The sequence below is a fragment of the Caretta caretta genome, chromosome 19 (assembly GCF_965140235.1).
Source record: "Caretta caretta isolate rCarCar2 chromosome 19, rCarCar1.hap1, whole genome shotgun sequence".
NCBI classification, from domain to species: Eukaryota; Metazoa; Chordata; order Testudines; family Cheloniidae; genus Caretta; species Caretta caretta.
In genome coordinates, this window is record NC_134224.1 from 10,412,457 (window position 1) to 10,426,912 (window position 14,456).

The following is a 14,456-nucleotide window of genomic DNA, read 5'->3' on the forward strand; positions in this document are numbered from 1 at the left end:
TAGGTCTACCTAACTACAGTGCTTAGGGCACAACATTTTTCAAATCCTGTGCAACATAACCAGGTTGATCGAAGTTTTATGTGTAGACCAGGCCTAAGGGAGTCTAGTGTTGCCGCTGCGCCACTCTAGCTTTTCTAATGGAGACACCCTAAGTGAGTGTCAGGGAGTCTCGTTTACGTATCACTTCAGAACCTGGCCCAGTGCCTTCAGGGTGGGACGGAGGTATGGTTGGTGAAGGGAAGCATCATAGGGGAAAAGTTGCAATTCTGCTTCCTGTGATTTTCCTGTTCAGTCTCCATCACTATTAATCAGACACCTTTCCTCAGCAATGTTTATGTACAACATTAATTTTGTTTTGCAGTTTAAGATGACAAATGCTGTCAAGACAGGATGCATTTTTGAGGGCATTTTCTGGAGACTGTGCCTCATCCCATTTGAATCATCTTTGGGTTCTCAAACCTGTGGCAGGCTTTTCTAAGTTTCAGTAAAATGCAACATGCACCAATGTTTCCAAAACAGAACCACCATTTTCCAAAATGTAATACATTTTATTTTAAAAAAAAAATAATTTACTGAATTTTATATACAAATCACAGACTAACATCCACTCACAAAATACTGATGTCTGAACTCTGTGCAAAGGCTGTTTTCTTTGTATAGATCAGCACCTAGTATGGGGGAGCGGGAGCAACCAGTCAGTAGTCTAGGAAGCAGACGCTCTGCTGCAGAATGCTCTTGTGCAACCACTACAGCTCCTCCTCTATAGTGTGTACCATCTACGTAATATCACTCACTGTTACACAAATGGACATAAGATCACCAGCCCTACCTGTTCTTAATATCACTGCAAACACCTTCATAACATTTAGCTAAAATGGAGCCCTCAGCCACTTGAGCTCATGCATTAACAAAAGGTATTAGATTCTGCCACCCTAACATTAGTGGTACAAACATTAAGTGGTACGTTACTCAGAGTAGTCCCATTTTCTTCTACATGACTACTCAGTTTGAGTAAGGGTGGCAAAATGTGGCTCTCTGTGAACCCTTTTAGCTTTAATACCGTCTGTTTGAAACAGGGATAGATGTTTTATGGCTACTTCTCTAAGATTCCAAGGCACTTAGTTAACCAGTCACACAATACACACACAGGTACTATATAAGGGCCTGATTCCACAATACCTGGTAGCACTCATATCAGTGATTCCATTCACTCTCAGTACTGCTCAGCGTGACTACAGTTTGCAGAATTAGGCCCGTATGTATGCATAGACTGTGAGGGTGAAATCCTGGCCTCACTGAAATCAATGGCAGAACAGGCTGAGATTTGACCCTGAATCACAAAATTTGGATCATGCTCTAATCCAATGTGTTGTGTATTGCAGGCCTGTTTTCAAAGGTGCTGAGTACCCACAGAATCCACTGAGCATGGCAGGCAGAGTGAGTGCTGAGCACATCTAAAAATCAGGTTGTGTGTGTGTAACAGAGGCTTTCTATGGCAATTTTATCCTTTAAAACGGTAAGACTCCATTTAGTTCAAAGCCCTTGTTTCAATCCCCTCCTTTCTCAGATAAGTGCTTCTCTGACCTGAATATTTCCCAGGAAAAATGTCAGCCCAGAGGATTATTTTGTATGGAATGTTTTAAGGACATTGGTCGTGCTTTTTTCACGTTACTGTGCAGTGAAATAGTAACATCACACACACTTCAGAAACGACTTGGCTTTATGAGTTCAGTATGTACAGGGGCTGATGTCTGCTGTAAACAAACGCTAAATAAGAGTTACATTCTTAAGTGTTTTGTGCCTTAGCTGAGATTTTCAATCGCTCAAGCTGTTGCCTGAGCCCAAGTGAAATATAAACACAAATCCAGGTGTCTGCAAGTCCACAGTATCTTTCCCACTAAATCCCCACTCCCAGATTAACATTACCATCCCTTGGAACGCAACTCAATCCTCAGGAGGTGCATGTGAGAGTGGCCGCTGAATCTGATCTCTTAGGATGCTGTGTGTGATGAAAGAGTCAGTCGCCTGCTGGTTATTTCGTACAGCATTTCAGTGATCACCTCAATAACGTCTGCATTGCCAATGATCGGTCGAAAGAAGAGATTGGTGATAAGTGCAGGAGGTATGGACCTCAAGGTGGAGGCAATCAGCAAGATGCGGGCAAAGCGGCCCTTGTCCTCTGAGTGGAGGGGCACTAGGACTTCTCGGAGCGCTCTCTGTGCTTCCCGTTGGAGGCTCTCAATGTACAAAGAGGCCCTGAGACCTGGGACATCTATGGAGAGAGAAACAACAGGAAATACAAATTAAAGTTGGACTTAGCTTGGGAAGCAGAGCCTCAGTCCCAGACTCTTACCGTGCATGTGCCTCTGCTGAAGGCTGGCTAGGCACTATTGCTAGCGAGTCACAATCAATTTCTACTGACCGCACACAGGCACAGGCAGAGAAATATACACGCCGCCTTAGCATGTATACATACCTTCCAAGGGACCCTAAAGTACTTCACTAACTCATACATGGAGCACCACTGAAATGCAGCCACTTCTGGGGTGGAGAGCACCAGTTCTTTAATAGTGTGTAACACAACAAGGGAGGCGAAATATTGATCAGTGAAGCCAGGGCAAACCCCAGCTCTAGCAAAACATGCCTTAACATCCTATTGTCCCTGAAGGATATGCAAGAACTCCATTTTAAAGTCTTATTTAAAATATCCCCTTCCCTCTTCACACACAGTAAACTGCATAGGACTCAGTTTATCTGCCTTAGAAAGATGAAGAACTGAATCAACCCTGTTAGGATTTGAGAGACTGCAAACCTAATGAGCCATCCCTATCAGCATAGTTGACTCCGAGATCTATGAATTAAAGCAGGTGACTGAGTGGGGAAAGTCACTTACAGCCTGAATTCCAGAAGTCAATGGGAGCTGGAGATGCTCAGCACCTCTGAAAATTTGCCCCTAAAATGCTCTGTGCCTCAGTTTTCCTGTCTGTAAAATGGGGATACTCCTTCCAGCTTGTAAAGTGATTTGCGCTCCCTGGATGAATGGATAGACAGATAGATAGATATTCATTGCTAGATGCTATTGTGTGCCATGCCTTCTCTCCCTGCCGATGGAAAGGTGTGTGAGGATTAGGCACTCACCAGGGTTAAAGAGAATGGCTCCTTTCAGGTAAGCATATTCCTTAGGGCTCAGGTCCAGGCTCCAGAATGTGTTCAGGCAGCACTGCAGCCGCTGCACCCCGGCTAGGGTGGGCTGTGTCCTCTCAGGCTCCTGTCTCTTACTCTGGCCATCAAGGAGAATCCTCTTGAGCATGCTAGGGACTGGAGTTTCTATCACCTCGAATGTCACCATCTCCTGAACCAGCCCCAGAATGAAGAGGGGAGCCCAGCAGCTGTCCAGAAGCAGCAACTGGTCTCCCCAAGGAAGCAGCTGGAAGGAGGGCAGGTTCTTCATGAAGCTGACCGTTTTCACAAGGACATCAGAGGCTGCCTGGCAGGTGACCTGGGGGGTTTGGAGGCAGACGGTGCGACGTTTCTGGCACAGGCAGCGCTGCTGGGATGGGTTATGGCTGCCCCAGTTGTGGTTCAGGTTCTGGCTCAGGAGAGTATAGAGGATGGCGTTTCGGTTCTCCTCACTGCGGCACCGGCACCTCTCATAGTCCAGGTCCATGTTGCTTGTAGTCATTGCTGAGCCTGGCAAGCGGATCCTGTCAGGTCCCAAGAAGGATGAAACTCTTGTGCACCTGGCCGGATGGATCTGTGAGCACGACTAGTCCCTTGCAAATGCTGCTGTATCAATCAAAGCTCTCTGACTGCAGCCTGCTTCTCCCAGCTCAGTAGCCCCTCTCACCTCCTTGGCTGTTATTCCTGGCTCTATTTATAAGACTCTGTGATGAGTGAAACACCCCCTTAGCAGCCTTGACTTCTCTTTGACCGAGCAGCATTCATTGAAAAACAACTCGACCCTGGACTAATTGGCTAGGGAAGTGGGGCCTCCACGTGGTGCCGATAAGAGTTTTCTCAATGAAAGTGCCAGTTGGGGCCAGGAGGATGGGACAGATCCGGATGACAGATTGAGTGGCCTTCTTATCTGGATTACCCAAACAGTATAAATGAAGTCATTAACCTTGCCCGTACCATGGCACCAAGGCCCCAGGTATGTAATCAGGCAATGCTATATGACAGGTGTCATTGCCAAAGAGTTCACACACACACACACACACACACACACACAGCCCTTGTCTGGAGCAAGAGACCAGTAGCAAAACAGCCTGTAAACTCCGGCCTTGGAAAGAGCAACCTGGAAGTCATTTTATCAGCAGGTTGTTTGTTTAACCTTGTTGACAACAGGCTGCCGTTGTTGCAGATAAAGAAAAGAAACCCAACAAACTACAAAGGGCATCTCTAGTCCTCAGAGGAAGGCTGGAGCCTCAGGTATTCTTACGTGTTTCAGGGAGGGGGGAAATACAGGGGAGTCTGAGGGTCTTTTTACTTTTTGTCTTGATTTCCCTGGAGATTTCATCAGTTTATAGACAGGAATTGCATTAGACACAGGTTAGATACATGGATTGATATGTCTTCACATTTCAAGGAGTGAATCATAGAATATCAGGGTTGGAAGGGACCTCAGGAGGTCATCTAGTCCAAACCCCTGCTCAAAGCAGGACCGATCCCCAATTAAATCATCCCAGCCAGGGCTTTGTCAAGCCTGACCTTAAAAACTTCTAAGGAAGGAGATTCCACCACCTCCCTAGGTAACGCATTCCAGTGTTTCACCATCCTCCTAGTGAAAAAGTTTTTCCTAATATCCAACCTAAATCTCCCCCACTGCAACTTGAACTTGAGTGCCATGACTCAGATGAATTTCTAGGGCAGGAAGAAGTCACTTAGTTGAAACCCCTATCCCATCCAGGCTCCTGGAGCCCAATCCTAAAGAACATGAAGGAAGGAAGAGCCATGCTGTCTAGTTCCTTGCCTTAGTGAGTTGGAGGGAAGCAGCTGGGAAAGCTAGGTGGGAATACAGAGCGGGACCTAATGGAGTGAAGAAAGAGGTAGATGACATGTTTACAAGGGAGCAGAAGACATCCACTTCCCCAGTGCAGGACAGAGGGGAACTTTTTGTCACTAGAGGTGCCCAGTGGAGATCACCAAACTATGAAAAGTCTTAGGAAAATAATGACTGCCGGCCCCCTTCTCCCAATGGTAAACGGTGTAATTTTCATAATGTTAATAGGTTCATTTAGACAGGTTGAGTCACGGGCATCTGTCCACCAGACCAGCATTGTAAGTAGTAAAGGGTTGATTTGAGCTCTCATTGATTTACTCTCTGCATGAAATTAGAATAAAATAAGATCAGCACTTCTGCCCCCAGATGTCTTACTATATGATCAGTGCCAGAATCCACAAATCTCACTGTGGAATTAAAACCAGGATAAGAGAGCTAGAGGAAGGTCTGGGTTACATATGAGCTATTATTATCAGATTAGGCAGAACTGAAGAGAAAGCCATCTAAGATGGCATATCATTGGAGAAAGGGCTGCAAACCTGCCGAATCAGATGCTCTGTGACCAGAGTTAGCATTTAGCAAAAGAAAGGAAAATTGACTGCTCTTTCAGGAGTTCTGCATCCCAGGCAAGCTTTATAGCTCTCTACCTATAGCAGCAGGATCAGAGGGGGAGGTGTCATGCTGTCTGGAGTGGTTCATGACCATGAGTGCCAACCTCAGGGCAGACTGTCAAAAAGCAGACAAACACCTCAAACCGGCTGTATGTTCAATAATTAAATTTCACCAACTCAGTAACAAACGTGAACTCCTGAAGCACTATAACAATCTTACCATGAAGAAAAGGAGTACTTGTGGCACCTTAGAGACTAACCAATTTATTTGAGCATGAGCTTTCGTGAGCCACAGCTCACTTCATCAGATGTGTACCGTGGAAACTGCAGCAGACTTTATATACACACAGAGAATATGAAACAATACCTCCTCCCACCCCACTGTCCTGCTGGTAATAGCTTATCTAAAGTGATCAGCAGGTGGGCCATTTCCAGCACAAATCCAGGTTTTCTCACCCTCCACCCCCCCACACACAAATTCACTCTCCTGCTGGTGCTAGCCCATCCAAAGTGACAACTCTTTACATAATCAAGTCGGGCTATTTCCTGCATAGATCCAGGTTTTCTCACTTCCCCCCCACCCCCATACACACACAAACTCACTCTCCTGCTGGTAATAGCTCATCTAAACTGACCACTCTCCAAGTTTAAATCCAAGTTAAACAGAATATCTGGGGGGGGGGGTAGGAAAAAACAAGAGGAAACAGGCTACCTTGCATAATGACTTAGCCACTCCCAGTCTCTATTTAAGCCTAAATTAATAGTATCCAATTTGCAAATGAATTCCAATTCAGCAGTTTCTCGCTGGAGTCTGGATTTGAAGTTTTTTTGTTTTAAGATAGCGACCTTCATGTCTGTGATTGCGTGACCAGAGAGATTGAAGTGTTCTCCGACTGGTTTATGAATGTTATAATTCTTGACATCTGATTTGTGTCCATTTATTCTTTTACGTAGAGACTGTCCAGTTTGACCAATGTACATGGCAGAGGGGCATTGCTGGCACATGATGGCATATATCACATTGGTGGATGTGCAGGTGAACGAGCCTCTGATAGTGTGGCTGATGTCATTAGGCCCTGTGATGGTGTCCCCTGAATAGATATGTGGGCACAATTGGCAACGGGCTTTGTTGCAAGGATAAGTTCCTGGGTTAGTGGTTCTGTTGTGTGGTATGTGGTTGTTGGTGAGTATTTGCTTTAGGTTGCGGGGCTGTCTGTAGGCAAGGACTGGCCTGTCTCCCAAGACTTGTGAGAGTGTTGGGTCATCCTTTAGGATAGGTTGTAGATCCTTAATAATGCGTCGAAGGGGTTTTAGTTGGGGGCTGAAGGTGACCGCTAGTGGCGTTCTGTTATTTTCTTTGTTAGGCCTGTCCTGTAGTAGGTAACTTCTGGGAACTCTTCTGGCTCTATCAATCTGTTTCTTTACTTCTGCAGGTGGGTATTGTAGTTGTAAGAAAGCTTGACAGAGATCTTGTAGGTGTTTGTCTCTGTCTGAGGGGTTGGAGCAAATGCGGTTGTATCGCAGAGCTTGGCTGTAGACGATGGATCGTGTGGTGTGGTCAGGGTGAAAGCTGGAGGCATGCAGGTAGGAATAGCGGTCAGTAGGTTTCCGGTATAGGGTGGTGTTTATGTGGCCATTGTTTATTAGCACTGTAGTGTCCAGGAAGTGGATCTCTTGTGTGGACTGGACCAGGCTGAGGTTGGTGGTGGGATGGAAATTGTTGAAATCATGGTGGAATTCCTCAAGGGCTTCTTTTCCATGGGTCCAGATGATGAAGATGTCATCAATATAGCGCAAGTAGAGTAGGGGCTTTAGGGGACGAGAGCTGAGGAAGCGTTGTTCTAAATCAGCCATAAAAATGTTGGCATACTGTGGGGCCATGCGGGTACCCATAGCAGTGCCGCTGATCTGAAGGTATACATTGTCCCCAAATGTGAAATAGTTATGGGTAAGGACAAAGTCACAAAGTTCAGCCACCAGGTTAGCCGTGACATTATCGGGGATAGTGTTCCTGACGGCCTGTAGTCCGGAACTACATTATCGGGGATAGTGTTCCTGACGGCCTGTAGTCCGTCAGGAAAACCTGGATCTATGCAGGAAATAGCCCGACTTGATTATGTAAAGAGTTGTCACTTTGGATGGGCTAGCACCAGCAGGAGAGTGAATTTGTGTGGGGGGGGTGGAGGGTGAGAAAACCTGGATTTGTGCTGGAAATGGCCCACCTGCTGATCACTTTAGATAAGCTATTACCAGCAGGACAGTGGGGTGGGAGGAGGTATTGTTTCATATTCTCTGTGTGTATATAAAGTCTGCTGCAGTTTCCACGGTACACATCTGATGAAGTGAGCTGTGGCTCACGAAAGCTCATGCTCAAATAAATTGGTTAGTCTCTAAGGTGCCACAAGTACTCCTTTTCTTTTTGCGAATACAGACTAACACGGCTGTTCCTCTGAAACCAATCTTACCATGGAGTCCCCGACAGTCCCCTTGGGCACTCCAGTCTATCTTGCCACCCAGGCAAGCTGGATGAGTGATAGCTGGTTGCCATACACCAAAGATCACAAAAAGATTCAGGTTGTTTCCAGTCCCAAGAGACCAGTCACTTACCCCAGGTCAATTTGTATTTCAGATCTTACACCAAAGATAACACTTGTAGCCAATCCTATAGTAAACTAACTAAGGATTCATTAACTAGGAAAAAGAAAAAAGAGTTATTTGCAGGTTAAAGCAGGCAACAGATATACATACATGAGTTACAGTCTATGGTTTCAAAAGGTGACAGAGATGTAGTAATCTGTCAGAACCAAATGTCTTTTAGGGCTAACCCAAGTTGACCCCGAGGATCTCTGCTAATTTCCTAGCTCCAGCCCTTTGAGAGTCCAAACAGCAAAGAGACGACAAATTTTTGTGCCAGCTATCTACATTTCCTTTCATAATCCAAGTTGATGAGATGAGCTTCCTTGCACATAGCACCTTCATAGGTGTGAGAGGACCATTAATCCAGTCCTTGTATCGTGATGTTTCACAATGGTCCACTTAGTTTTGATAGCCCTTCTTGATGGGTGGGGGAACCACTCCTCCTGCCTGGGTCCACAAATTCAGAGCAACATTTTACAGCTATAAAGTAAAACTGACATATTACATTATAGAATGGGATACAGACATTACAAGTAAGATTAATGCATACAGCAATTTACAAGCATTTTACAGAAACTAAACATGTCTTTACAAGTCTAACACCTATCTTGAATAATACTAACATACAGGTGAGCTAGTTTGGTTTCCTTCCAGCTATCTATCTATCTGTCAGTGCTCAGCTGACATCTTCAGCCTTGGCAAAAGCTGGCATCTGATCTACCAGCATCACAGGAGGAAATAACTTAATGGCAGAACCTCTCACCTCCTCCTGTAGTAGGACTCAGATACTATGATGGTGAGCATGTTATAAGAACCTGGACAGAGAAAGGTTAGTTAGATTCACTGTTTTGAATTATGCAGAATTCCCATTGAAGTCAGTATGTTTGTCTGAGTTAGGATTGCGGTATTTTATGTAATGATGTAAGAGATCAGTATGACTGCTCAGAGCTAAGGAAGTATGAAACTGCAGAAAAACCTGAGAGTCTCTGGATTAAGTTTAGAAGTGTGAGCAACAAGGGTGATGGGAGTCTACTATAGACCACTGGACCAGGGGGATGAGGTGGACGAGGCTTTCTTCCGGCAACTCGCAGAAGTTACTAGATCACACACCCTGGTTCTCATAGGAGACTTCAATCACCCTGGTATCTGCTGGGAGAGCAATATAGCGGTGCACAGACAATCCAGGAAGTTCTTGGAAAATGTAGGGGACAATTTCCTGGTGCAAGTGCTGGAGGAACCAACTAGGGGCAGAGCTCTTCTTGACCTGCTGCTCACAAACCGGGAAGAATTAGTAGGGGAAGCTAAAGTGGATGGGAACCTGGGAGGCAGTGACCATGAGATGGTCGAGTTCAGGATCCTGACACAAGGAAGAAAGGAAAGCAGCAGAATACAGACCCTGGACTTCAGAAAAGCAGACTTTGACTCCCTCCGGGAACTGATGGGCAAGATCCCCTGGGAGAATAACATGAGTGGGAAAGGAGTCCAGGAGAGCTGGCTGTATTTTAAAGAATCCTTATTGAGGTTACAGGGACAAACCATCCCGATGTGTAGAAAGAATAGTAAATATGGCAGGCGACCAGCTTGGCTTAACAGTGAAATACTTGCTGATCTTAAATACAAAAAAGAAGCTTACAAGAAGTGGAAGATTGGGCAAATGATCAGGGATGGGTATAAAAATATTGCTCGGGCATGCAGGAGTGAAATCAGGAAGGCCAAATCACACCTGGAGTTGCAGCTAGCAAGAGATGTTAAGAGTAACAAGAAGGGTTTCTTCAGGTATGTTAGCAACAAGAAGAAAGTCAAGGAAAGTGTGGGCCCCTTACTGAATGGGGGAGGCAACCTAGTGACAGAGGATGTGGAAAAAGCTAATGTACTCAATGCTTTTTTTGCCTCTGTCTTCACGAAAAAGGTCAGCTCCCAGACTACTGCACTGGGCAGCACAGCGTGGGGAGGAGGTGACCAGCCCTCTGTGGAGAAAGAAGTGGTTCGGGACTATTTAGAAAAGTTGGACGTGCACAAGTCCATGGGGCCAGATGCGTTGCATCCGAGAGTGCTAAAGGAGTTGGCGGATGTGATTGCAGAGCCATTGGCCATTACCTTTGAAAACTCATGGCGATTGGGAGAAGTCCCGGATGACTGGAAAAAGGCTAACGTAGTGCCCATCTTTAAAAAAGGGAAGAAGGAGGATCCTGTGAACTACAGGCCAGTCAGCCTCACCTCAGTCCCTGGAAAAATCATGGAGCAGGTCCTCAAGGAATCAATTCTGAAGCACTTAGAGGAGAAGAAAGTGATCAGGAACAGTCAGCATGGATTCACCAAGGGCAAGTCATGCCTAACTAATCTAATTGCCTTCTATGACGAGATAACTGGTTCTGTGGATGAAGGGAAAGCAGTGGACGTGTTGTTCCTTGACTTCAGCAAAGCTTTTGACACTGTCTTCCACAGTATTCTTGCCAGCAAGTTAAAGAAGTATGGGTTGGATGAATGCACTATAAGGTGGATAAAAAGCTGGCTAGATTGTCGGGCTCAATGGGTAGTGATCAATGGATCCATGTCTAGTTGGCAGCCGGTATCAAGTGGAGTGCCCCAAGGGTCGGTCCTGGGGCCGGTTTTGTTCAATATCTTCATAAATGATCTGGAGGATGGTGTGGATTGCACCCTCAGCAAGTTTGCAGATGACACTAAACTGGCAGGAGAGGTAGATACACTGGAGGGTAGGGATAGGATACAGAGGGAGCTAGACAAATTGGAGGATTGGGCCAAAAGAAATCTGATGTGGTTCAACAAGGACAAGTGCAGAGTCCTGCACTTAGGACGGAAGAATCCTATGCACCGCTACAGACTAGGGACCGAATGGCTCGGCAACAGTTCTGCAGAAAAGGACCTAGGGGTTACAGTGGACGAGAAGCTGGATATGAGTCAACAGTGTGCCCTTGTTGCCAAGAAGGCCAATGGCATTTTGGGATGTATATGTAGGGGCACTGCCAGCAGATCGAGGGACGTGATTGTTCCCTTCTATTCGACACTGGTGAGGCCTCATCTGGAGTACTGTGTCCAGTTTTGGGCCCCACACTACAAGAAGGATGTGGAAAAATTGGAAAAAGAGTCCAGCGGAGGGCAAAAAAAATGATTAGGGGTCTGGAACACATGACTTATGAGGAGAGGCTGAGGGAACTGGGATTGTTTAGTCTGCAGAAGAGAAGAATGAGGGGGGATTTGATAGCTGCTTTCAATTACCTGAAAGCGGATTCCAAAGAGGATGGCTCTAGACTGTTCTCAGTGGTAGCAGATGACAGAACAAGGAGTAATGGTCTCAAGTTGCAGTGGGGGAGATTTAGGTTGGATATTAGGAAAAACTTTTTCACTAGGAGGGTGGTGAAACACTGGAATGCGTTACCTAGGGAGGTGGTGGAATCTCCTTCCTTAGAAGTTTTTAAGGTCAGGCTTGACAAAGCCCTGGCTGGGATGATTTAATTGGGGATCGGTCCTGCTTTGAGCAGGAGGTTGGACTAGATGACCTCCTGAGGTCCCTTCCAACCCTGATAGTCTAGGATTCTAAATAAATAAATACAGGACACTGGGCCCCCTTTGCAAAATGTGCCATGGAACTCTTAGTGATCACAAATGCTCAGGATCTCAGTTTTACATTTCATCCTAAAGATGGCACTTCCAGCAGCACAAGATCTCCTAATACCATACTGGAGCATTAGCTCAGAACTGCTTCAGAAGGAAGAGCTCCATATTCTGAATCACAATCACCACTAATGACAGGTTTCAGAGTAACAGCCGTGTTAGTCTGTCTTCGCAAAAAGAAAAGGAGTACTTGTGGCACCTTAGAGACTAACCAATTTATTTGAGCATGAGCTTTCGTGAGCTACAGCTCACTTCATCGGATGCATACCGTGGAAACTGCAGAAGACATTATATACACACAGAGACCATGAAACAATACCTCCTCCCACCCCACTGTCCGAGGGTGAGAAAACCTGGATTTGTGCTGGAAATGGCCCAACTTGATGATCACTTTAGATAAGCTATTACCAGCAGGACAGTGGGGTGGGAGGAGGTATTGTTTCATGGTCTCTGTGTGTATATAATGTCTTCTGCAGTTTCCACGGTATGCATCCGATGAAGTGAGCTGTAGCTCACGAAAGCTCATGCTCAAATAAATTGGTTAGTCTCTAAGGTGCCACAAGTACTCCTTTTCTAATCACCACTAAGAATCCCGAATTCCACATTACTACACATCATCTCCAAGGAACCCTAAAGTAGATATTTTCTCTTCAATATGATACATACATGTTGCTTAATTTTTTCAGCCCTGGATTTAGAAGATCGAATAGCAATGGATTTGCGAGTGAAAATATAAGAACCTACTTAACCAACTACTATTTCAGCTTTTCTCTCCCCTCCAAAATCTGAGCAACCAACAAGATAAGGAAACACAAACACAAATTTCACCCAAAGGAGTACCTCCACATTTCCAAACTCCTTCTAACCTCTATTTGAACTGCACTTACAGCATATTATTGGATGTCATTTTTACAGCAGCTTTCATGCTGAAGGCTCCCACAACAGTGGATAGTCAGTACATATTGTATTCAACAGTGAGTGGAATGGAGATTTTGGCTAAGGACAGTGAGACAAATCCACAGTTCTTACTGAAAGTGCAGCTTGAAAGGGCCTTATGACCTGATTTTCAGATGGGCTGAGCACTCAGTGAAGTCAAGGGGAGCTTCAGATGCTGAGCACCTCTGAAAATCATCCCACTGGATTTTGAAGATCTTGTCTGAAAAACCCACATGTAGCAAACTGCATGGAAATAAATTGAACTTCTTCTGAAGAACAAAGGGCTGAAGAGAGCCTAATTATTAGTACCTGCAGTTCCAAGGAATCCCCATATTTCAAAACTGATTCTTAGATCATTAAACAAACATCTCCCCAAGGTAGCCTCTTTGTACCACTAACACTGGAAAGCACCGAGATCTCTCTGAAGCAGAGCAGAGTGAAAATGGGGCACTTTGTTTTGATCAGATATATTGCACTCAGAACAAACGGACCTGGCATTTATCTCTTGTTCCACCCCACTTTTTTGCAGCGGTCTAAAAAGAGCCCATATTTTGCCTTCCCATTCCAGTGCACAAGAAGAGGGGAACCTGATACAGTCACACTGTGGTCAAAAAGTCCCAAGCAGTTTAATCACTAAATTGTGTAGGTGCCTCAGCAACGAGCAGAGTAGCCCAGAAAGGGTGAAAACAGAGAGAAACTGTTCTATACAAAGGGTGACATGTTGGGTGTTGCTTAAGAGAATGATCTGTCTTTCCAGGCCTCAGTCATGAAATTGGTCCGGGTTACTAAAAGCAGCATGGTAAGAGTTAGGAGCCATTTCCTCTAGTGACTATAGTAATACCGTCCTTTATCAACAGCAGCCTGTTTGACCATTGAAGTGGATGCATCAGCTTGGTCATGTGTTTGCTGCTCCTGGTGTTTTTCATTGTGATTAGAGTCAGGAACATGTTACTTCCTTCCGTCAGTATGCAAGCTTGTCATCAGCAAACTGGCTGCCCTCGAGCAACAGAGAGTTGTCTTCCTTGGTTTTGCTTCTTTGCCCTTGGTTCCACGTGTGAGGCTGACCTATCCTTTGGAGGCGTTTGAGAAGCCCTGGTTTAAACGTTCCCTCACAGCGTTTGCAACCCAAACATCAAGGCCGCCGGGCCCGTGAGGAGAGGGAAAGGAAACAGGCTCCTCTAGTCCCTACCCAAGTGGAAAGAGCAGAAAGTGTGGTACCCCTCCCCACATAGCCCTCCCTTGGTAGGTAGCACCCCGCCCCCCCCTTCAACCCCCAGGATGCCCTCCCAGGAACATGGAGTCCCATAACCTCTCCCTTTTGATCACCAAGGCCCATGACTCCTTCCCTTTGACCCCATCACAGGCATCTACCACCATGCCTCTCCCTTTGACCCTAATACAGGAGCCCCCCGGACACCCTAGGGCTCCCACCCCAGAACCAGGACCCTTTACGCCCCTCACGCCCCTATAACCCCTGACCTTTGACCCCCTCCCCCTTAGGACTGCGCGGCCCCTGCGCAGATTTTTCTGGAAGGCCCCGGACGTTGTCAGTAACCATAGAAACCAACGCCAAGCGCAGAACCTGTGTCGGGGCTCCCGCCTCTTCTCCGTGGATTGGCCGCGGCGACAGCCAATCA

The 14,456-nt window shown here is 45.9% G+C and overlaps 1 protein-coding gene across 1 annotated transcript; it reads right to left on the minus strand.

The window, feature by feature from the left end:
* Window positions 1–596: 596 nt before the first annotated feature.
* On the minus strand, window positions 597–3,834 carry NR0B2 (nuclear receptor subfamily 0 group B member 2). Its single transcript, XM_048826100.2, has 2 exons — window positions 3,139–3,834; window positions 597–2,272 (listed from the first exon to the last, which is right to left on the minus strand). Exons 1-2 carry the CDS (start codon window positions 3,680–3,682, stop codon window positions 1,992–1,994), a joined length of 825 nt encoding a protein of 274 aa, XP_048682057.1. The 5' UTR covers window positions 3,683–3,834; the 3' UTR covers window positions 597–1,991.
* Between the last annotated feature and the right edge of the window lie 10,622 nt (window positions 3,835–14,456).

Coding starts and splice junctions, on each gene's coding strand:
- NR0B2 (XM_048826100.2), bottom strand. CDS start 3,682: ATGACTACAAGCAACATGGACCTGGACTATGAGAGGTGCCGGTGCCGC. Junction 2,273..3,138: donor AGCCATTCTCTTTAACCCTG/GTGAGTGCCTAA, acceptor CTCTCTCCATAG/ATGTCCCAGGTCTCAGGGCC.